Raw genomic sequence first — 24460 nt, 5'->3', positions numbered from 1 at the left:
CATGGCTTCTGTGCCTGCTGTTTCTATTGCTGATGACTAGAGATGAGCAAACCATTTAAGTCTCGGTTCTGCTCGGATTATGTGAACGGACCATTGTTCACTGAACAGTTCACCGAACAGTTGGTCAAACGTATCCGAACCTCATTAAATTCAATGTGAATCAAAATCAAACGCATAGGCAAAGCACAAAGGTGCCCAAAAAGCTCAAATTAGGGGCAAGTGTCATTTTAGAGTGGCGCAGCAGTCAGGCATGGGCCAGACATGAGTCAGTGTCAAAGCCAGCATTTATAGCTTGGAATTGAAGTTTCAAAGAGGACCTGGTGGTTAAGGTAGCGGTGTAAGGGTACTGTCACACAGTGCCATTTTCATCGCTACGACGGTACGATTCGTGACGTTCTAGCGATATCGTTACGATATCGCAGTGTCTGACACGCAGCAGCGATCAGGGACCCTGCTGAGAATCGTACGTCGTAGCAGATCGTTTGGAACTTTCTTTCGTCGCTTGATCACCCGCTGACATCGCTGGATTGTTGTGTGTGACACCGATCCAGCGATGTGTTTGCTTGTAACCAGGGTAAACATCGGGTAACTAAGCGCAGGGCTGCGCTTAGTAACCCGATGTTTACCCTGGTTACCAGCGTAAACGTAAAAAAAACAAACAGTACATACTTACATTCCGGTGTCTGTCCTCCGGCGTCTCAGCTTCTCTGCACTGTGAGCGCCTGCCGGCCGGAAAGCGAGCACAGCGGTGACGTCTGACGTCACCGCTCTGCTTTCCGGCTATGGTGCTTACACAGTGGAGAGAAGCAGAACGCCGGGGGACAGACACCGGAATGTAAGTATGTACTGTTTGGTTTTTTTACGTTTACGCTGGTAACCAGGGTAAACATCGGGTTACTAAGCGCGGCCCTGCGCTTAGTAACCCGATGTTTACCCTGGTTACCCGGGGACTTCGGCATCGCTCCAGCGCCGTGATTGCACCGTGTGACCGCAGTCTACGACGCTGGAGTGATAATCATACGACGCTGCGACGTCACGGATCGTGCCGTCGTAGCGATCAAAATTCCACTGTGTGACAGTACCCTAAGCCTTCTTATCTGTTGTCATGCAACACCTCCAATTTTCTTTTTTTTATTCCAGCCACATTCAGATGGCACAAACATCAGTGTAATACAGTACTATTGGTGGAAATATGTAAGGAAAGTAACACAGGTTGTTGACTGATCAATTGACCAATGGTAGAACCTTTTATAATGGCACAGTAGCAAAAAGCTATGGCCCATGCATGAGGTACCAGAGTCTGGCATGGCATTTATATCTTAGAATTGAAGTTTTAACCCCTTCCTGACATCCGACGTACTATCCCGTCGAGGTGGGGTGGGCCCGTATGACCGCCGACGGGATAGTACGTCATAGCCGATCGGCCGCGCTCACGGGGGGAGCGCGGCCGATCGCGGCCGGGTGTCGGCTGCATATCGCAGCTGACATCCGGCACTATGTGCCAGGAGCGGTCACGGACCGCTCCCGGCACATTAACCCCCGGCACACCGCGATCAAACATCCCTGCGGTGCAGGGAAGCATCGCGCAGGGAGGGGGCTCCCTGCGGGCTTCCCTGAGCCCCCCGCAGCAACGCGATGTGATCGCGTTGCTGCGAGGGTCTTACCTCCCTCCCTGCCTGCTCCAGACCCGGATCCAAGATGGCCGCGGATCCGGGTCCTGCAGGGAGGGAGGTGGCTTCACAGACGCCTGCTCAGAGCAGGCACTGTGAAGCAGCCTGCACTTCTCCCAGATCGGTGATCTGTCAGAGTGCTATGCAAACTGGCAGATCACCGATCTGTATTGTCCCCCCCTGGGGCAAAGTAAAAAAGTTAAAAAAAAAATTTCCAAATGTGTAAAAAAAAATAAAAAAAAATATTCCAAAATAATGAAAAAAAAAAAAATATATTATTCCCATAAATACATTTCTTTATCTAAATAAAAAAAAAAACAATAAAAGTACACATATTTAGTATCGCCGCGTCCGTAACGACCCCACCTATAAAACTGCCCCACTAGTTAACCCCTTCAGTAAACACCGTAAGAAAAAAAAAAAAAAACGAGGCAAAAAACAACGCTTTATTACCATACCGCCGAACAAAAAGTGGAATAACACGCGATCAAAAAGACTGATATAAATATCCATGGTACCGCTGAAAACGTCATCTTGTCCCGCAAAAAACAAGCCGCAATACAGCATCATCAGCAAAAAAATAAAAAAGTTATAGTCCTGAGAAAAAAGCAATACCAAAATAATTATTTTTTCTATAAAATAGTTTTTATCGTATAAAAGCGCCAAAACATAAAAAAATGATATAAATGAGATATCGCTGTAATCGTACTGACCCGAAGAATAAAACTGCTTTATCAATTTTACCAAACGCGGAACGGTATAAACGCCTCTCCCAAAAGAAATTCAGGAATTGCTGGTTTTTGGTCATTCTGCCTCACAAAAATCGGAATAAAAAGCGATCAAAAATGGTCACGTGTCCGAAAATGTTACCAATAAAAACGTCAACTCGTCCCGCAAAAAACAAGACCTCACATGACTCTGTGGAGCAAAATGTGGAAAAATTATAGCTCTCAAAATGTGGAGACGCAAAAACTTTTTTGCTATAAAAACCGTCGCTGGTTTCACACTTGCGTTTTTGTCTGCAGCGTTTTTTGCACAAAAAAACGCATGCGTTTTTTCCCTATATTTAACATTGAAAACGCATGCGTTTTTTTTGTACACGTTTGGTCGCGTTTTCAAACGCATGCGGTTTTTTTCTGCATGCGTTAATTTTCAGAAATACAACCTGCAGTATTTTCTTGGTGTTTTTAAGCACATGCGTTTGTTTGCGTTAAAAACGCATGCATTTTTAATCGAAAAAAAAACAGAAAACACACTGAAAAGCCACCCACCACCATCAAGGTGATAAAGGGATCCAAACCCTAACCCTAACTCTACCCCTAACCTCACCCCTAACCGTTTAATGAACATTTTCTGACAGTCATAGTGCCACGTATTTCAGTGCCATGTATTTCAGTGCCACGTATTTCAGTGCCACGTATTTCAGTGCCATGTATTTCAGGGCAACGTATCACGTATTTCAGTGCCACGTGTTTCAGTGCCACGTATTTCAGTGCCACGTATCACGTATTTCAGTGCCACGTATCACGTATTTCAGTGCCACATATTTTAGTACCACGTATTTCAGTTGCACGTGTTTCAGTGCCACGTATTTCAGTGCCACGTATTTCAGTGCCACGTATTTCAATGCCACGTATTTCAGTGCCACGTATTTCAGTGCCACGTATCACGTATTTCAGTGCCACGTATTTAAGTGCCACGTATCACATATTTAAGTGCCACGTATTTAAGTGCCACGTATTTAAGTGCCACGTATTTCAGTGCCACGTATTTCAGTGCCATGTATTTCAGTGCCACGTATTTAAGTGCCACGTATCACATATTTCAGTGCCACGTATTTAAGTGCCACGTATTTCAGTGCCACGTATTTCAGTGCCACGTATTTCAGTGCCACGTATTTCAGTGCCACGTATCACGTGTTTCAGTGCCACGTATTTAAGTGCCACGTATCACATATTTCAGTGCCACGTATTTAAGTGCCACGTATTTAAGTGCCACGTATTTAAGTGCCACGTATTTAAGTGCCACGTATTTCAGTGCCACGTATTTCAGTGCCACGTATTTCAGTGCCACGTATTTCAGTCACGTTTAGGGTTAGGGTTAGGGGTAGGGTTAGGGTTAGGGCTAGGGTTGGAGGTAAAGTTAGGGTTGGGGCTAAAGTTAGGGTTGGGGCTAAAGTTAGGGTTTGGATTACATTTACGTTTGGATTAGGGTTGGGATTAGAATTATGGGTGTGTCAGGGCTAGGGGTGTGGTTAGGGTTACCGTTGGGATTAGGGTTAGGGGTGTGTTTGGGTTAGGGTTTCAGGTAGAATTGGGGAGTTTCCACTGTCCAGGCACATCAGGGGCTCTCCAAGCGCGACATGGCGTCCAATCTCAATTCCAGCCAATTCTGCGTTGAAAAAGTAAAACAGTGCTCCTTCCCTTCCGAGCTCTCCCGTGCGCCCAAAAAGGGGTTTACCCCAACATATGTGTTATCAGCGTACTCGGGACAAATTGAACAACAACTTCTGGGGTCCAAGCTCTCTTGTTATCCTTAGGAAAAAAAAAATTTGGGGGGCTAAAAATCATTTTTGTGGGAAAAAAAAGATGTTTTATTTTCACGGCTCTGCGTTATAAACTGTAGTGAAACACTTGGGGGTTCAAAGTTCTCACAACACATCTAGAAAAAGTTCCTTGGGAGGTCTAGTTTCCAATATGGGGTCACTTGTGGGGGGTTTGTACTGTTTGGGTACATCAGGGGCTCTGCAAATGCAACGTGACGCCTGCAGACCAATCCATTTAAGGCTGCATTCCAAATGGCGCTCCTTCCCTTCCGAGCTCTGTCATGCACCCAAACAGTGGTTCCCCCCCACATATGGGGTATCAGTGTACTCAGGACAAATTGGACAACAACTTTTGGGGTCCAATTTATCCTGTTACCCTTGTGAAAATACAAAACTGGGGGCTAAAAAATCATTTTTGTGAAAAAAAAAAAGAATTTTTATTTTCACGGATTTGCGCTATAAACTTTAGTGAAACACTTGGGGGTTCAAAGTTCTCAAAACACATCTAGATAAGTTCCTTGGGAGGTCTAGTTTCCAATATGGGGTCACTTGTGGGGGGTTTGTACTGTTTGGGTACATCAGGGGCTCTGCAAATGCAACGTGACGGCTGCTGACCAATCCATTTAAGTCTGCATTCCAAATGGCGCTCCTTCCCTTCCGAGCTCTGCCATGCGCCCAAACAGTGGTTCCCCCCCACATATGGGGTATCAGCGTACTCAGGACAAATTGGAAAACAAATTTTGGGGTCCAATTTATTCTGTTACCCTTGTAAAAATACAAAGCTGGGTGCTAAAATATCATTTTTGAGAAAAAAAAAAAATTATTTTCACGGCTCTGCGTTATAATCTGTAGTGAAACACTTGGGGGTTCAAAGCTCTCAAAACACATCTAGATAAGTTCCTTAGGGGGTCTACTTTCCAAAATGGTGTCACTTGTAGGGAGTTTCAATGTTTAGGCACATCAGGCGCTCTCCAAACGCAACATGGCGTCCCATCTCAATTCCAGTCAATTTTGCATTGAAAAGTCAAATGGCGCTCCTTCCCTTCCAAGCTCTGCCATGCGCCCAAACAATGGTTTACACCCACATATGGGGTATCAGCGTACTCAGGACAAATTGCACAACATTTTTTGGGGTCCAATTTCTTCTCTTACCCTTGGGAAAATAAAAAATTGGGGGCGAAAAGATCATTTTTGTGAAAAAATATGATTTTTTATTTTTACGGCTCTGCATTATAAACTTCTGTGAAGCACTTGGTGGGTCAAAGTGCTCACCACACATCTAGATAAGTTCCTTAGGGGGTCTACTTTCCAAAATGGTGTCACTTGTAGGGAGTTTCAATGTTTAGGCACATCAGGGGCTCTCCAAACGCAACATGGCGTCCCATCTCAATTCCAGTCAATTTTGCATTGAAAAGTCAAATGGCGCTCCTTCCCTTCCAAGCTCTGCCATGCGCCCAAACAATGGTTTACACCCACATATGGGGTATCAGCGTACTCAGGACAAATTGCACAACATTTTTTGGGTCCAATTTCTTCTCTTACCCTTGGGAAAATAAAAAATTGGGGGCGAAAAGATCATTTTTGTGAAAAAATATGATTTTTTATTTTTACGGCTCTGCATTATAAACTTCTGTGAAGCACTTGGTGGGTCAAAGTGCTCACCACACATCTAGATAAGTTCCTTAGGGGGTCTACTTTCCAAAATGGTGTCACTTGTAGGGAGTTTCAATGTTTAGGCACATCAGGGGCTCTCCAAACGCAACATGGCGTCCCATCTCAATTCCAGTCAATTTTGCATTGAAAAGTCAAATGGCGCTCCTTCCCTTCCAAGCTCTGCCATGCGCCCAAACAATGGTTTACACCCACATATGGGGTATCAGCGTACTCAGGACAAATTGCACAACATTTTTTGGGGTCCAATTTCTTCTCTTACCCTTGGGAAAATAAAAAATTGGGGGCGAAAAGATCATTTTTGTGAAAAAATATGATTTTTTATTTTTACGGCTCTGCATTATAAACTTCTGTGAAGCACTTGGTGGGTCAAAGTGCTCACCACACATCTAGATAAGTTCCTTAGGGGGTCTACTTTCCAAAATGGTGTCACTTGTAGGGAGTTTCAATGTTTAGGCACATCAGGGGCTCTCCAAACGCAACATGGCGTCCCATCTCAATTCCAGTCAATTTTGTATTGAAAAGTCAAATGGCGCTCCTTCCCTTCCAAGCTCTGCCATGCGCCCAAACAATGGTTTACACCCAAATATGGGGTATCAGCGTACTCAGGACAAATTGCACAACATTTTTTGGGGTCCAATTTCTTCTCTTACCCTTAAGAAAATAAAAAATTGGGGGCGAAAAGATCATTTTTGTGAAAAAATATGATTTTTTATTTTTACGGCTCTGCATTATAAACTTCTGTGAAGCACTTGGTGGGTCAAAGTGCTCACCACACATCAAGATAAGTTCCTTAGGGGGTCTACCTTCCAAAATGGTGTCACTTGTAGGGGGTTTCAGTGTTTAGGCACATCAGGGGCTCTCCAAACGCAACATGGCGTCCCATCTCAATTCCAGTCAATTTTGCATTGAAAAGTCAAATGGCGCTCCTTTCCTTCCGAGCTCTGCCATACGCCCAAACAGTGGTTTACCCCCACATATGGGGTATCAGCGTACTCAGGACAAATTGTACAACAACTTTGGGGGTCCATTTTCTCCTGTTACCCTTGGTAAAATAAAACAAATTGGAGCTGAAATAAATTTTGTGTGAAAAAAAGTTAAATGTTCATTTTTATTTAAACATTCCAAAAATTCCTGTGAAACACCTGAAGGGTGAGCACCTTGAGGGGTGCAGTTTTTAGAATGGTGTCACACTTGAGTATTTTCTATCATATAGACCCCTCAAAATGACTTCAAATGAGATGTGGTCCCTAAAAAAAAAATGGTGTTGTAAAAATGAGAAATTGCTGGTCAACTTTTAACCCTTATAACTCCGTCACAAAAAAAAATTTTGGTTCCAAAATTGTACTGATGTAAAGTAGACATGTGGGAAATGTTACTTATTAAGTATTTTGCGTGACATATGTCTGTGATTTAAGGGCATAAAAATTCAAAGTTGGAAAATTGCAAAATTTTCAAAATTTTCGCCAAATTTCCATTTTTTTCACAAATAAACGCAAGTTATATCGAATAAATTTTACCACTATCATGAAGTACAATATATCACGAGAAAACAATGTCAGAATCGCCAAGATCCGTCAAAGCGTTCCAGAGTTATAGCCTCATAAAGGGACAGTGGTCAGAATTGTAAAAATTGGCCCGGTCATTAACGTGCAAACCACCCTTGGGGGTGAAGGGGTTAATGATGACTTGGTGGTTAAGGCAATGGTGTAAGCCTTTTTAGCTGGGAGAACTCATACATCATACGACACATCCATTTTTTTTTTTTTATTACAGCCACACTCAGATGGCTAAAACATCAGTTTCATACAGTACTATTGGTAGAAAAATGTAAGGAAAGTAACACACGTAGTTGATTGAAAGTGAGTGGAGGCCTTCCTGTTTGTGGCACATTAGTATATGGGAGGGGGAAAACTTTTCAAGTTTGGTGGTGACCATAGGGGTGATTTTGAAATTGTCCATTTTGGATCCAACTTTATTTTTTCCAATGGGAAATGTGACACATCAAACTTATTGAGAATTTCACAAGAAAAACAATGGTGTGCTTGGTTTTAACGTAACTTTATTCTTTCATGAGTTATTTACAAGTTTATGACCACTTATAAAATGTGTTCAAAGTGCTGCCCATTGTGTTGGATTGTCAATGCAACCCTCTTCTCCCACTCTTGACACACTGATAGCAACACCGCAGAAGAAATGCTAGCACAGGCTTCCAGTATCCGTTGTTTCAGATGCTGCACATATTATATCTTCACAGCATAGACAATTGCCTTCAGATGACCCGAAAGATAAAAGTCTAAGGGGGTCACCTCGGGAGACCTTGGTGGCCATTCAACTGCCCCACGATGACTGATCCACTTTCCAGGAAACTGTTCATGTAGGAATGCTCGGACCTAACACCCATAATATGGTTCACCACCACATTATGGGTGTAAGGTCAGAGCATTCTTACATGAACAGTTTCCTGGAGTGTGGATTGGTTGTCGTGGGCCAGTTGAATGGTCACCAAGGTCTCCCGATCTGACCCCCTTAGACTTTTATCTTTCTGGTCATCTGAAGGCAATTGTCTATGCTTTGAAGATACGAGATGTGCAGCATCTGAAAGAACGGATATTGGAAGCCAGTGCTAGCATTTCTTCTGTGGTGTTGCTATCAGTGTGTCAAGAGTGGGAGAAGAGGGTTGTATTGACAATCCAACACAATGGGCAGTACTTTGAACACATTTTATAATTGGTCATAAACTTGTAAATAACTCATGAAAGAATAAAGTTACGTTAAAAACAAGTACATCACTGTTTTTCTTGTGAAATTCTCAATAAGTTTGATGTGTCACATGACCCTCTTCCCATTGGAAAAAAAAATTGGATCCAAAATGGCCAACTCCAAAATGGCTGCCATGGTCACCATCCATCTGGAAAAGTTTGCCCCCTCCCATACACTAATGTGCCACAAACAGGAAGTTGATATCACCAACTATTCTCATTTTATTTAGGTGTATCCATATAAATGGCCCACCCTGTATAATAGGCCTCTGATACTTCTTCAAGTACAAGCAACCCACCAAATAGACACAACTTTGAGTTTCCACATTTCAAAAAAATAATTGTCACACAGAAGGAAAGTGGCATACATTTCCACAGATTAGAAAAAGTATACTAGGCCTCTGACACACCTTCAACTACAGGCAACCCACCAGATGGAGACCCAACATTGAGTCTCCAGATTAAAAAAAATAATTGTCACACACCACTAAAGTGGCACTAATTTGCCAAGAGTAAGAAAAGTATAATATGCCTTCCATCATAGGTATAATAGGCAATCCATGTACGAGAAAAATTGAGAAGGCACTCACCGATCTTCAGAAAATCAAAACTTTATTTATTACATCTTCAGAAAAAATTTATGGCCGGGGGAAAGGGAGCCAAAGCTCGTGTGAGCAGGGGGTCCTCCCCTACTCACATGAGCTTTGGCTCCCTTTCCCCCTGCCATGAATTTTATCTGATGATGGAATAAATAAAGTGTTGATTTTCTGAAGATCGGTGAGTGCCTTCTCAATTTTTCTCGTACATGGATTGCATAGATGGATGTTTTTTCAAAAGAGCACCAACGTTTTTTTTAGGTGGCTATCCATTTCATGAATTTCGCACCATACCCTGATCATGGTCTTGGAAGAACCTCTGTGTTAGTGACGGTGCCGCTCCCCTCTTTTTGCTTTTTTCTTCTTTTTGGTATAGGTATAATAGGTTCCATCATAGGCAACCCACCTGATAGAGACCCAACTTGGAGTCTCCACATTTCTAAAATAATTGTCACACACCACTAAGTGTCATAAATTTCCACAGATTATGAACAGTATACTAGGCCTCTGACACACCTTCTGCTACAGGCAAATCACCAGATGGAGACCCAACTTTAAATCTCAACATTAAAAAATAATTGTCACTCGCCACTAAAGTGGCATTAATTTCCACAGAGTAGAAGTAGTAAAATAGGCCACTAACACACCTTCCACTACAGGCAACCCATCAGATGGAGACTCAACTTTGAGTGTACACATTTAAAAAAATAATTGCCACACACCACTAAAGTGTCATCAACATCCACACAGTAGAAACCGTATAATAGATCTCTGGCACACCGTCCAACACAGGCAACCCACTTAATGGAGACCCAACTTGGAGTCTACTCAATTAAAAAAATTATTGTCACACACCACTAAACTGGCATCAATTTTCATAGAGTAGAAATAGTATAATGCTTCCCCCCTCTGCAAATCTCTTCACTGGCTCCCATTCCCTCAGCGTATCCAGTTAAAAAAACTAATACTGACCTACAAAGCCATTCATAACCTGTCTCCTCCATATATCTCTGAACTAATCTCCTGATATCTTCCCTCACATAATCTCTGGTCCTCCCAAGACCTCCTTCTCTCCTCCACACTTATTTGCTCCTCATCCAATCGCCTCCAAGACTTCTCCCGAATTTCCCCCATCCTCTGGAACTCTCTGCCCCAACACGTCCAACTATCAACCACATTCGGATCCTTCAGACGGAACCTGAAAACCCATCTCTTCAGGAAAGCCTACAGCCTGCACTGACCCCGCTGCCTCCTCATCACTACCGAAGCTACCGCCTCACCAACACCGGAGCTCCTGCAACCCTCAACCTACTGTCTCCTTCCCCATAATCCTGTAGACTGTAAGCCCGCAAGGGCAGGGTCCTCACCCCTCTGTATCAGTCTGTCATTGTTAGTTTGTTTACTGTAAGTGATATCTGTAACTTGTATGTAACCCCTTCTCATGTACAGCACCATGGAATCAATGGTGCTATATAAATAAATAATAATAATAATAATAATAATAATAATAATAATAATAATAATAATATAATAGCCCTTTGACACATCTTCTACTACAGGCAACCTATTAGATTGAGATCAAACTTTGAGTCTCCACATTTAAAAAAAAACAATTGTCACACACCACTAAAGTGGTTTCAATTTGCATAGAGATGAAACAGTATAATAGGCCTCTGACACACCCTTCTACTACAGGCAACCCACCTGATGGAGGCCCAAGTTGGAGTCTCTTCATTTAAAAAAAAAATTGTCACACACCACTAAAGTGGCACTAATTTCGACAGAGAAACAGTAGAATGGGCCTCTGACATACCTTCTACTTCTGGCAACTGATCAAATGGAGACTCAACTTTGAATCTCCACATTTATAAAAATAATTGTCAGTCATCACTAAAGTGGCATCAATTTCCACTGAGTATGAACAATATTACGGACCTCTAAAACACCTTCTACTACAGGTAACACACCAGACGGAGTCCCAAATTTGATTCACCACATTTCAAAAACATTATTGTCACACACCACTAGAGTGTCATCAATTTCTACAAAGTGCAAACAATAAAATAGGCCTCTGACACACCTTCTACTACAGGCAACTCATCAGATGAAGACCCAACTTGGAGTCTCCACATTACAAAAAATAATTGTCCCACACCACTAAAGTGCCATAAATTTCCGCAGAAGCAGAAAAAGTATAATAGCCTTCTGACACACCTTCCACCACAGGCATCCTATCAGATGGAGACCCAAGATTGAGTTTACACATTCAAAAAAATAATTGTCACTCACCATTAAAGTGGCATCAAGTTCCACCAAGTAGAAACAGTATAATAGACGTCTGACAAACCTTTCACGACTCCAGGCAACCCACCAGATGGAGACCCAACTTGGAGTCTCCACATTTAAAAAAATTGTTTGCAACATCGGCAGCAGTAGTAACAGCAGGTACAGAAGACACCACAAAGATGGTACAGGCGACAATAATGCGAGATCAATACATGAAGCTAAAAACAGCTCAATCACCTAGTCTGCTCAATCTGCGATTGAGGTACAAAAGTTATGATACAGGACTTGTTCATTTTAATGAATGTTAGGCTGTCTACACTTTCAGGGGACAGCCGAATGCGCTTATCATCAAGACACCACCAGCAGCGCTGTAGAAGCGTTCTGTGAACGCTGGTTGCCGGGCATGACAAAACCTCCAAGGTGTGACAGACATGCTCAGTCCACTCTTCTATATTAGAAGACCAAAATGCAAAAGGCTCCAACCCCACGATGGCATTGATATTGAGCTCCAGATAGTCCTGCACCTTCCTTTCTAGCCATTCACAAAGTGTGAGACTTGTATTCTGCTCTGCTGGTGCACTGTTCTTGCAATGGCACCTTGACAGTCTTTTGGTTGAACATTTAGAACTGGGATGCACACTGCCTCACTGATGTCTTGGGGAAAACCACTCTTAAGATTGTCTAAAAGCATGTTTTGATACTCCAGCATGCGCAGATCTCTTTTCCAAGGTGGAAGCAGCTGGATAAATTTATTCTTGTACTGTGGATCTAACGGAGTGGCAACCCAGTAGTCAGTAGTAGTAGTGCAGCAAGAAGGTGCTCTTGTGTCAGGTGTTCAATGATATCCAAATTCATGGTGTGTTGGTGGCAGGGTAACACTTAAGGTTGCTTCTTCCATCCCTTTCCTTCAACCACAGACAACAGAGAGAAGATCATTATTCCCTTCGTCTCCTGACTGTTGCATGTCCATCACCTCGTCCTCTTCCATTTGTTGCTCGGCTCTTGGATCTTCACTAACTTTTTTTCTGGTACCATGAGCTCCCCTTGATCGCTGTAAGCCACCCTCCTATTGCACCCACCTGTGTGACAGCAGTCCGTAAATTTAAGATATTTTTATCTCTTCCGCATCCTCCTCTGCTTCCTACTCTTCCTCTGGGACCATCACCTACTCACGCAGACTATTCAAAGTGTGCTCCAGCTTGTAGATGACCGGAATAGTGATGCTGATGATGGCATCATCAGTGCTAACCATCTTAGTAGCATTTTCAAAACTGCAGAATTGTGCAGAGGTCCTTCACTTTTGCCCACTCTACAAGCGTGATTTGCACCACTTCTGTACTACATTGGCCCAGGCAATGCAAAAGGACATACTGCACCAGGGCTCGTCGATGCTGCCAAATCTGCCACAGCATGTGCAGAGTGGAATTCCACCATGTCGGAACATCACAAATCAAACAATTAACCTGTAAGCCGAAAGACCTCTGTAGGGATGCAAGTTGATTACCTGGGGGGTGCAACTGGTGTAAGGGAGCACACAGCGACCGTGAATTCTGCAACAGTGCATCAAGGATGGGATAGTGGTGGAGAAATTGCGGTACCACCAACTTGAAGACATGAGCCATTCAAGTCACATGTGTGAAGTTGCCACAGCATAGGGCTGCCACCGATATTGCACATGGCCTTCCCTGACTCCAGGTTTAGTGGAGACAGACTTTGCTCTAAAGGCCCCGTCTCACATAGCGAGATCGCTAGCGAGATCGCTGCTGAGTCACAAGTTTTGTGACGCAACAGCGACCTCAGTAGCGATCTCGCTATGTTTGACACGTATCAGCGACCCGGCCCCTGCTGTGAGATCACTGGTCGTGTCGGAATGGCCTGGACCTTTTTTTGGTCATTGAGGTCCCGCTGACATCGCTGAATCGGTGTGTGTGACACGGATTCAGCGATGTCTTCACTGGTAACCAGGGTAAACATCGGGTTACTAAGCGCAGGGCCGCGCTTAGTAACCCCATGTTTACCCTGGTTACCATCGTAAATGTAAAAAAAAAAAAACAGTACATACTCACATTCCGGTGTCCGTCAGGTCCCTTGCCGTCCGCTTCCCGCACTGACTGACTGCCGGCCGTAAAGTGAAAGTACAGCACAGTGGTGACGTCACCGCTCTGCTGTTAGGGCTGGCGCTCAGTCAGTGCAGGAAGCGGACGCCGGGGGACGCGAAGGTGAGTATGTACTGTTTGTTATTTTACATTTTACACTGGTAACCAGGGTAAACATCGGGTTACTAAGCGCGGCCCTGCGCTTAGTAACCCGATGTTTACCCTGGTTACCCGGGGACCTCGGCATCGTTGGTTGCTGGAGAGCGGTCTGTGTGACAGCTCTCCAGCGACCACATAGCGACTAAACAGCGATGCTGCAGCGATCGGCATCGTTGTCTGTATCGCTGCAGCGTCGCTATGTGTGACGGGGCCTTAACTCAGCCAGGATATTTGCACACAACTCTTGAGTTGTGTGACTGCAATCTCCAAGTCATATACATTTAAACACTACCTGATTGCGGTGAGTCATGGCTGCACAGTTCAGAATTGGGGGAGATTCTATCTGCACTGTTGGAATGCATGTCTGATTAAGAGAGAGGCTGAGGGCACAGTTGGAGGCCCTAGAGGAGGTGGAGGAGGCAGAAGCAGTGAAGGAACTGTTAGATACAGAGGTTTGTTTCACAAGCCTTGGGAATTCCAAGACTTGTTGAGCAGCAAAAAGACCACCTGTTCCCCCAGGCACCATTGTCACCCATTGCCCAGTCAGCCAAATGTAACGCCAATTTGCTTGTCCAAGTGTCAATGGTGAAATGCACCCTTGCAGACATAGATTGTTTCAGGGAATGGCTGATGTTGTTGGCACCATACTAGTGTAGGGCAGGCACAGCTTTCTTAAAAATTGATACTGGGAGACTTTGACGGCCACCAACTTTCTGAAGCCATCCATATCCATCAGGCAGAAAGGCAGCATTTCTGTGGCCAACAGATTGGAAATGGTGGAGTTCAAGCTCTTAGTTTTGCCTCGCGTAGGAGGAAACATTCTTTTACGTGACCACAACTTCGGGACTGAGTACTGGCAGCTGTGCTAAGTGAGGGTGTAGTACAGAGAACAGAACAAACTGCTGGACTGTGAGTGAGGTGCATGCAGAGGTGTTATGGTGGATTGAGAAATATGTCCTGTGCTAGGTGACACAAAAGCAGCAATCATGTCCATTTCCATAACAGCTGACCAGCTCTCACTCACCTCTACTATGGTGGGTAAACAATTGTTGAAGACTGTGTGAGAAGACTTGGAATAGTTACGGAGAAGGAAAAAGCAGCAGATGGGGTTTATGTTACAGCTAGGGGTTGGTGAGGCCTGCTAGTCTGCATTTTAGCGCAGATAGATTCCCACACTAAGGCATGTTGATCTCCCATGTGCCAGTTCCTGCAAGTAGTTATCAAATTATTGCAATATTTGCCTCTACTGAGTTTTTTTTTTGCAAATTTGACAGATAAGATAACATATGTTGGTTCATCCTTTGCGGTCTCAAAAAATGCCCAGGTTAGGTAACTCTTGCCACCCTTGCATTGCTGGCCACAGTCAGAGTTTTGGCTGATATGCAGTGCTTGTCGTAGTTGCATCACTGCGAGTCTGTGTGGATTCTGCAATGTAACCTTATCATATTTCTCCTCCACCTCCTCTGCTGAGCTTCTCAGCTGCATTCCTCTTGGTTCACATGAAGTGCAATCTACAACCTCATTGTCATCCTCTCTGTTCTCACACTCCTCAACCTGAGAGTCACTCTCCTCCTCTTCCTGCCCTAACACCACAGTACAGTCCATGTGCACCTCTGGTATCTGAGTCTCATCAGGATCACCTTCACCCTTGGTGATTAACGTCTGTTGACGAGAGTCTGGATTCAACTTGGACCCTACTTTGTCTGGCCCATGATGCAGCATGAAAATGTTGGGGCATTGGTGAAGATTCTTTTCTCCCCTGGATTCTGTGATTCTTTGGAGTAAACCTCTGGACCCCATTATTAGGCCTAATAATTTTTTAGTTGAAATCTGGCTTTCTGATTTGCCGCTGAAACACAGTTTTATCACCAACGATTTGGAGTAGATAATTGGGCCTCCTGGTTGCACCCCAATATTAGGCCTAATAATTAGTGGAAATCTGGCCTTTTGATTTGTCACTAAAACACAGTTTTAGCACAAATGATTTGGAATAGGTATTTTGACCAATCTGGCTTTCTTATTTGCTAATGTAAAAATTTTAGCACAAAAGATTTGAAGAAGTTAACACAACACAATTTTAGGCCTAATGATTTTCAAGTGGAAATCTGGCCTTCTGATTTGTCTCTGAAACAAAGTTTTATCACAAACAACTTGTAGTGTCTAATTAGCCCTCCAGGCTGCACCCCAATATAAGGTCTAACGATTTTTAAGTAAAAATCTGGCCTTCTGATTTGCCACTGAAACACAGTTTCAGCACAAACAATTTGGAGTAGCTAACTGGGCCTCATGGCTGAAACCAAATATTAGGACTAACAATTTTTAAGTCAAAATCTGGCCTTCTGATTTGCCACTAAAACACAGTGTTATCACAAATGATTTTTAGTTGAAAATTGGGTCTCATGGCTGCACCCCAATATTAGACTTAACAAATTTTAAAAGGAAATCTGGCCTTCTGATTTGTCTCTGAAACACAGTTTCAGCACAAACTATTTGGAATAGCTAATTTGGAGTCGTGGCTACACCACTATATTAGGTCGAATGATTTTTAAGTGGATATCGGGCTTTCTGATTTGCCCCTGAAACACGGTTTTATCACAAACAATTTGGAGTAGCTAATTAGCACTCCAGGCTGCAATTCAGTATTAGTACTACTGATTTTTAAGTGGAAATCTGGACTTATGATTGTCCACTGAAACACAGTTTTAGCGCAAACAATTTGGAGTAGCAAATGGGGCTTCCGGAGACTGACACACAGGTTTTCTACTTCGATGCTACAAGATCAATTTCACACAAGACAGGATCCTATCTATCTTACTTACAAGTTCACTTTCAGCACCAGGAGTAGCGCAGGAGCGACCTCTTTGTACTCTGACACTGAGAAAATGGCGCCAGAAAAACAAGGTTTCCCCTTTTTATATGGCCAGGGACATGTGACTTCGGCCGCCTATCACAGAAGATCTTGTGTCATGACATTGTGAATGATTTCTGCACCCTATTTGGTTGCCGGAATCAAAACAAGACAAAAAAGCATGCGCCACTCCTGTAATCTCTTCACGTGCTCCCCTAACCTCTCCATACATCCTCCTCTTCAAACATGTCCCCCCATCCACCCCGCTCATCATTCAGCAGCAGTATGCTGGCGAAAGTAGTATCAAAGGCATCAGTGGAAATGCAACGATTTATCGAACTGTGACCAAATTTTGCTGACTTTGAGTAAAAATGCTCGTGAAAGAGAACACGAATTTGAATATGTTACATTCCTGCCGAATTTGAGATTTGCGAACGTTTTCCAAATATGTTCGCTCATCTCAACTATTGATGGTACAAACTATTTTTTTTAAAATTGATGCCACTTTAGTGCTCTCTGAAAATATTTTTTTGAAATTTGGTGAATCCAGGTTGTGTTTCCATCTGCTGGGTTGCCTGAAGTGAAGGGGTGTCCGAGGGCCATTATACTATTTTTACTCTGTTGAAATTGATGCTACTTTAGTGGTGTGTGACAACAATTTTTTGAAATGTGGAGATGAGTTTGGCTGGAATAATAAAAAAAAATTGGAGGTATTGCAAAAGGTTGATCAGGGCTCTCAGATAACAAAGCTTTCACCGCAACCTTACATAACCACCAGGTCCTCATTGAAACTTCAATTCCAAGCTTTAAATGCTGGGCTAGATGCTGATACCTCATGCATGGCCAATTGCTGACTGCTTCAATGTCATTAGAAATGGTTCTACTGTGGGTCAATTGACCAGTCAATAACTTGTATTGCTTTCTTTATTTGTTTTTACTAATAGTACTGTATGAAACTGATGTTTGTGCCATCTGAATGTGGCTGGAATTGAGAAAATAACATTTGGAGGTGTTGCATGAGGTTTCAGGTCTCCCAGCTAAGAAGGCTTACACCGCTCCTTTAACCTCCAGGTCCTCATTTAAACTTCAATTCCAAACTGCAAATACTGGGTAAGACTGTAATACCTCATGCATGGCCCATGGCTGACTGCTGCTGTGCCATTTGCAAATTTCTACTGTGAGTCAATTGTTGCCACTTTTCATGGTGTCTGCTTCTAATTTTAGTTGTTTGGGAAGCTTTTTGTCACCCCTTAAGGTATTGTGTATATGTTTGGTTTTACCTCCCATTGAATCTAATGAGGATTGGGTACGTTCATCTAACTGTTCAGAGAACATGTTCGGCGAACGTCTAAATGTTTGCAGAATCGAACTGAATCTTGAAAGGTTCGCTCATCTCTAGTGTTAACCAGAATTGGCTGCAGCAATTCAATTATACATTATCTGCTATTAGTTATGAGTAGAGATAGGCAGAACCCAGGATGTTCAAGTCAAGTGGGTTTGTCCGAACAGTTAAAGTTTGGTTTCGGGTACCAGAACAGTACCCGGACCCGAACCTGAACCCCATTCACTTGAATGGGGATCTGAACATCCAGTGTGTGCCATGCTGTCATGCACATGACAGCATGGCAAACACTGCTTCTGATCAGCGGTAGAATCATTACTGCCAGTAAGACCACCGCGGTTCCTGCAGCTGTTATCGGAGGTAAAAAGTTTACCTTTGGTCACTAGCATAGGCTGATGGGACTACTACTCCCATCAACTAATGCCTGTTGCCGCAAATAACAATCACAGGAGGTGGCTCCTGATGGGAGTATTCATCAGTCGGCACCTGCTCCCTAAATAAATAATGAAAAAAACGTCATGGGTTCCCCTGTATTTTTTAATACTCCAATCAGCCACGTTTGCTCTCGCTGTTATTATCGGCAGCAGACATAGGTTGATGGAAGCAATATTCCCATCAGCAGATGCCAGTGATCGGATTAAAACTTTTTACCTCTGATCACAGCTGTGGGCTCATGCTGTCATTTGACAGCGTGGGAACCGCGGCTATCTGACCGGTGGTAATATTTTTACTGCCGATCAGAAGCAGTGTTTGTGGCACTGTCATGTGCATAACACCCATTGTTGAGAGGGCCGAACCCAAACAGTAACATGGACTTCCAGGTGAAGTCCATGTTCAGTGTCCGGGCCCGAACAGTAGGTGTTCAGTACGGATGCCGAACTTTACTGTTAGGGTTCACCCATCTCTAATCTTGGTATTATATCTTTAGGAAATTCTTAACATTGCCATTTATTTGACCTGGTTTGCCTATTAGCAGACAGGTGTGTTTTTTTAATCATCATTTGTAATCTCTTTATTTTTTATTTTTCATCAGAAAAACATCAGAGAATGATCTTCTAACTGTCTGATTTCTTAATGTGTATATAAAAGGATTGAGCAAAGGAACCACTACAGTGTTCAAGATGGCAACTTCTTTATTGAAATTAGCCGCAAGATTTTGTGATGGCTTGGCATATAAAAATATGCAACTGCTGTATATCAGTGTGACAACAACAGCGTGTGAAGAACAAGTGGACAAAGTCTTTACTCTTCCATCAGTTGAATCAATTTTCAGTACTTCTATAACTATCTTTATATAAGAGATGATCGTAATAAGTACAGAAATATATAATGAGCTTACACCAAAAACTGATAGCAATTCAATCATAGTTGTTTCTGTGCAAGAATTTGCAAGAAGCGGCTGACTATCACAGAAGAAATCATCAATTAAATTATTACAAAAATTCAGTTTACATACTAAAACAGAAGGAAAGGCAATGATGAAAAATGATCCAAGCCACAGTCCAGCTATTAGCCGAATACACATATTTCTGTGCATAATTATAGTGTAATGTAGAGGGCGGCAAATAGCTAAGTATCGGTCAAAGGACATTATTGCAAAAAGGAGGAATTCTGCAGTTCCAATTAAAAAGTAAATAAAAGACTGAGTGAGGCATAATTCTAAAGAAATGTGAACTGTTTCTTGTACAAATCCATTCAACATACTTGGAACCACAGTATTAATAAAGCAGATGTCCATGGCAGCTAAATTACACAGGAAATAATACATAGGAAAGTGAAGTCTTTGGTCAGAAAAGACTAAATATAAAATAATAAAATTGCCCATCAATGTGACAGTGTAACATATAAATATTAGGTAAAATACAAATATTCTCAAATGTGGAGCCAAATGAAACCCCAAAAGAACAAATTCAGTGACGATAGTGCTGTTCATCAGATTGTTACTGGGATACAGAGAGCAAGAATGACTGGAGCAAGATACTGTCATTTTAGAATTCAGAAACTTGCTCAGTTTTGAGGAATAATAAAAAAAATGTTATTTACGTAGGAGACAATACACAGTAATCACACGTAATGAATCAGCTTGTACAGCTGAACAGAGAGAGTTTCTGAATCAATTTTCTTTATATACTGTAGTTCACTACGAATCAACTTAACAAATACTCACATTAATACAACATAATATGTACCATGGGGCTAATTATGAAAAAAATAATACCTGGTACAAGTTAAAAATAAAGGAAAGGAAGGAGATCAACATGCTCTTTCATATTCCCATCAGACTGTAATGAATTCTGAAGTTCACATTTTTGTTTGGACACTTTTTTCTTGAGGGTGTAAGCATCGATTGTAAAGTAATAAGTAGTGATGGGCGAACCCATGGGTCTGGCGGGGATGGCCGATCATTTTTAAAAAGTTTAGTTCTGGTACTTAAACAGTACCTGAACTTGAACCCAGACTCCATTCAAATGAATGGATGGCATGAACATCCATTGTTTGCCATGCTGTTATCTGAGTGACAGTGCAGCAATTTCAAGCTCTGATCAGCGGTAAGATAGCTACTGCCTGTCAGATATCTGTGGTTCTCATGCTCTCAGATGACAACATGTGAGCCAGCAGCTGTGATTGGCGGTAAAAAGATTACCACCGGTCACAGACATCGGATGTTGAGAGTACTACCCTCATTATCCTAAAACAGGTCTCACTGACAGCAGCAAGAGCAGGTGTACATCGATGGGAGTATTCCTCAGACAGCGTCTGTGCAAAAAATAAATAAAAAAATTACATAGGTTATCTTTGATTTTTAAAAACTAGCACAGGAAAAACCGACAGCTAAATACTGAAACTCCCAGCTGTTAGCTTTATCATGGCTGGTTATCAAGAATAGATGGGTCCTAAGCCATTTGTTTTAATTATTTTTTATAAATCATTAAAAAAGTTATGGGTTCCCCCCATTTTTGACAATCAGCTAAGCTACACACACAGCTGTAGGCTGGTATTTTCTGACTGGGAAAGGGCCCTGGATATTGCCCCCCAAATCTAAAAATATCAGCCTTCAGCCACCACAAAAATGGCATATCTATTAGATGCGCCAATTCTGGAGCTTCGTCCGGCTGTTTCTCCTTGCCCTGGTTTGAGGTTTATGACAACTATTTTATGGCCATTGACATCAATCCCAGAGGTTTGCAATGTAAAGGCACCTATAAGATGCCGAATTACTAACCCCGTAGTTAGATTGTTAAATATATCCCAGCCAGAGTCAAGTCATTTAACCCCTTTACCCCCAAGCCATGTTAATGACCAGGCCAATTTTTACAATAAATAATAACTCTGGAACACTTCTATGGATGACCCCAGTGATTCAGACACTGTTTTCTGATGACATATTGTACTTCATGATAGCAGTAAAATTTATTTTAGATGACTTGCGATTATTTGTGAAAAAAAAATGGAAATTTGGCGAAAATTTAGAAAATGTTGCAGTTTTCCAAATTTGAATTTTCATGCCCTTAAATCACAGTGATATGTCACACAAGATACTTAATAAGTAACATTTCCCACATGTCTCCTTTACATCAGCCCAATTTTGAAACCATTTTTTTTTGTTAGGAAGTTATAAGTGTTAAAAGTTAAACAGTGATTTCTCATTTTTACAACACCATTTGTTTTAGGGACCACATCACATTTGAAGTCACTTTGAGGGATCTATAGGATAAAAAATACCCAAAAGTGACAGCATTCTAAAAACTGCACCCTGCACGGTGCTCAAAACCACATTCAAGAAGTTTATTAACCCTTCAGGTGCTTCACAGGAATTTTTGGAATGTTTAAAAAAAATGAACTTTTAACTTTTTTCACAAAAAATTTAATTCAGACCAAAAATTTTTTATTGTACCAAGGGTAACAGGAGAAATTAGACCTCAAAAGTTGTTTTGCAATTTCTCCTGAGTACGCTGATACCCAGGATGTGCAGGTAAACTACTGTTTGGGCGCATGGTAGAGCTCGGAAGGGAAGGAGCGCCGTTTGACTTTTCAATACAAAATTGGCTGGAAATCAGATTGGACGCCATGTTGCATTTGGAGGGCCCCTGACGTGCCTAAACAGAGGAAACCCCCACAAGTGACAACATTTTGCAAACTAGACTCCCCAAGGATCTTATCTAGATGTGTGGTGAGCACTTTGAACCCCCAAATGCTTCACAGAAGTTTATAATGTAGAGCCGTAAAAATAAAAAATCATATTTGTTTCACAAAAATGATATTTTTGTCCCCATTTTTTTATTTTCCCAAGGGTAACAGGAGAAATTGGACCTTAAAAGTCATTGTGCAATTTGTCTTGAGTATGCAGATACCCATATGTGGGGGTAAACCACTGTTTGGGCGCATGGCAGAGCTCGGAAGTAAAGGAGCACCGTTTTACTTTTTCAACACAAAATTGGCTGGAATTAAGATCTGATGCCATGTCGTGTTTGGAGAGCCCCTGATGTGCCTAAGTAGTAGAATCCTCCCACAAGTGACAACATTTTGGAAACTAGACTCCCCAAGGAACTTATCTAGATGTGTGGTGAGCCCCCAAGTGCTTCACAGAAGTTTATAACGTAAAGCCATAAAAATAAAAAATCATATATTTATAAAAAAAATGATTTTTTTCACCCCCGATTTTTTATTTTCCAAAGGGTAACAGAAGAAATTGGACCCCAAGAGTTATTGAGCAATTTATCCTGATTATGCTGATACCCCATATGTGGGATAAACCACTGTTTTGGTGCATAGCAGAGCTCAGAAGGGGAAGGAGCACCAGATTTTACTGCTATGGTTTGCAGGTACCATGACACACTGGGAGAGCTCATGAGGTGCCAAAACAGCAAAAAAAAACATAAGCGACCCCATTTTATGAACTACTCCTCTCAATGAATTCATCTAGTGGTGCAGTGATCATATTGACACCATGGGTGTGTCACGGATTTTTATATCATTGAGCAGTGAGGACAAAATAACTAAATTTTTACCACCAAAATTTTGTTTTAGCCAAAGATTTTATGTTTTCACACAAAAATTGGGTAAAAATGGCAACAAAATTTGTCCCACAATGAACGTGGCAATACCCCATATGTGGTTGTACAGTGCTGCTTAGCCATGTGGAGAGACTCGGGAGGAATGGAGAGCTATTTGCCTATTCAAGTGAATGGGCACATGTCAGTGAGTTTCCACGGACCGTGTGTCCATGGGCAAAACACACTGACATGTCCATTTTTTAATGTCAGCATGGGCCATTAAACGTCCCGCACATGTGTATAAACATAACACACATGGATGTCATCCATGTTACACGCATCGGCGCCGGGGAAGAAGCATTATAGTGTGTGCTGTTTCCTCATTCTTCCCTGCTCTGCCGGCGATCAGCGTGAGCAGGGGAGAATGATGACAGTTACATTTAAGTAATAAAAGAGAAAACAGGTGGCAGCTGATGGGACTATTACTCCCGTCAGCCTACCCCTGCTGCTGCTAATAACAGTGATAGCAGGAGTAGGAGATGGAAATAATCATCTGCCGCTCCTGCGCTGTAAATAAATACGTTGATTAAAAAAAAAATGGTGTGGGTTCCCCCCCTATATTTGATAACCTGCAAGATAAAATGGTGACATCAAGCCTATGGCTTACTAATGAAGAAGAGTCTGCACTGAAAGGGAGACTTGGTGATCATGCACTGCGCATGATCACCAAGTTTCCTAGCTCTGGTACCTGGATGTCATCATGACAACATCGGGACCCAGCATCACGATGTGGGGTCTCCAATGCAAAGGCAGAGGGGCCGTCAGCCCCTGCACCGGTTTCCATAATGCTGCAATCATGTTCACTCACAGTATTTCAGGTGTTAATATGCTGGGCCGGGTGCCAGCTGTCAGAATTGAACTCAAGCCCTAACATTACCTCCCTCCTAGGGCCCCCCTCCTTGGACCTCACTACGCTCGAAGGCCGCAATGAGCTGCAGAGCTCGAATGTCTCAGCAGGTTCCCAAGACCTGTCCTCTGGACCATAACCCTTTCAGTCCACCAAATAAAATTACTTGCCATGTACCACCCTGCACCCCAAAAAAGAGTTCACCTCGTAATCGTCCGTAGACGAACCCGATGTCCCGGCAGATGACTCGGAAAACCGGGACATGTATACGGGCATCAAGAGGGACTGTCAGGACTCTGAACATTTTTTACCTTCTGTGCATTACTGCCCTTATTCAAGATGGCGTCTTTGGTCTCAAGTGCACTGTGTCTCCTGCTATAAAACTCCACCCCAGCCTTCAGTCTGTGCTAGAGTATTCTGCCTTGCATCCAGCTCCTGACCTTTGATTACTGCCTGGCTATACACCTGCTCCTGTGAACCTGTGTGGTGATCCTGCTACTCTGCTCTGAGTTCCTGCTGCAAACACAAGTTTCCAGTAATCCTCCTTCATCTGCTGTTCGTGTTTACTTCCATCTGCATTTGCT

The 24460-nt window shown here is 42.6% G+C and overlaps 1 protein-coding gene across 1 annotated transcript; it reads right to left on the bottom strand.

Moving 5' to 3' along the window:
• Nucleotides 1-18987: 18987 nt before the first annotated feature.
• LOC143793627 (olfactory receptor 6M1-like) lies at nt 18988-19713 on the bottom strand. The gene has a single exon (XM_077280687.1). It carries the CDS (start codon nt 19711-19713, stop codon nt 18988-18990), a length of 726 nt encoding a protein of 241 aa, XP_077136802.1.
• Between the last annotated feature and the right edge of the window lie 4747 nt (nt 19714-24460).

This window comes from Ranitomeya variabilis, chromosome 1 (genome assembly GCF_051348905.1).
Source record: "Ranitomeya variabilis isolate aRanVar5 chromosome 1, aRanVar5.hap1, whole genome shotgun sequence".
NCBI lineage: Eukaryota > Metazoa > Chordata > Amphibia > Anura > Dendrobatidae > Ranitomeya > Ranitomeya variabilis.
The sequence above is the reverse complement of the archived record's forward strand: the minus strand, read 5'-3'. Positions and strand labels throughout refer to the sequence as shown.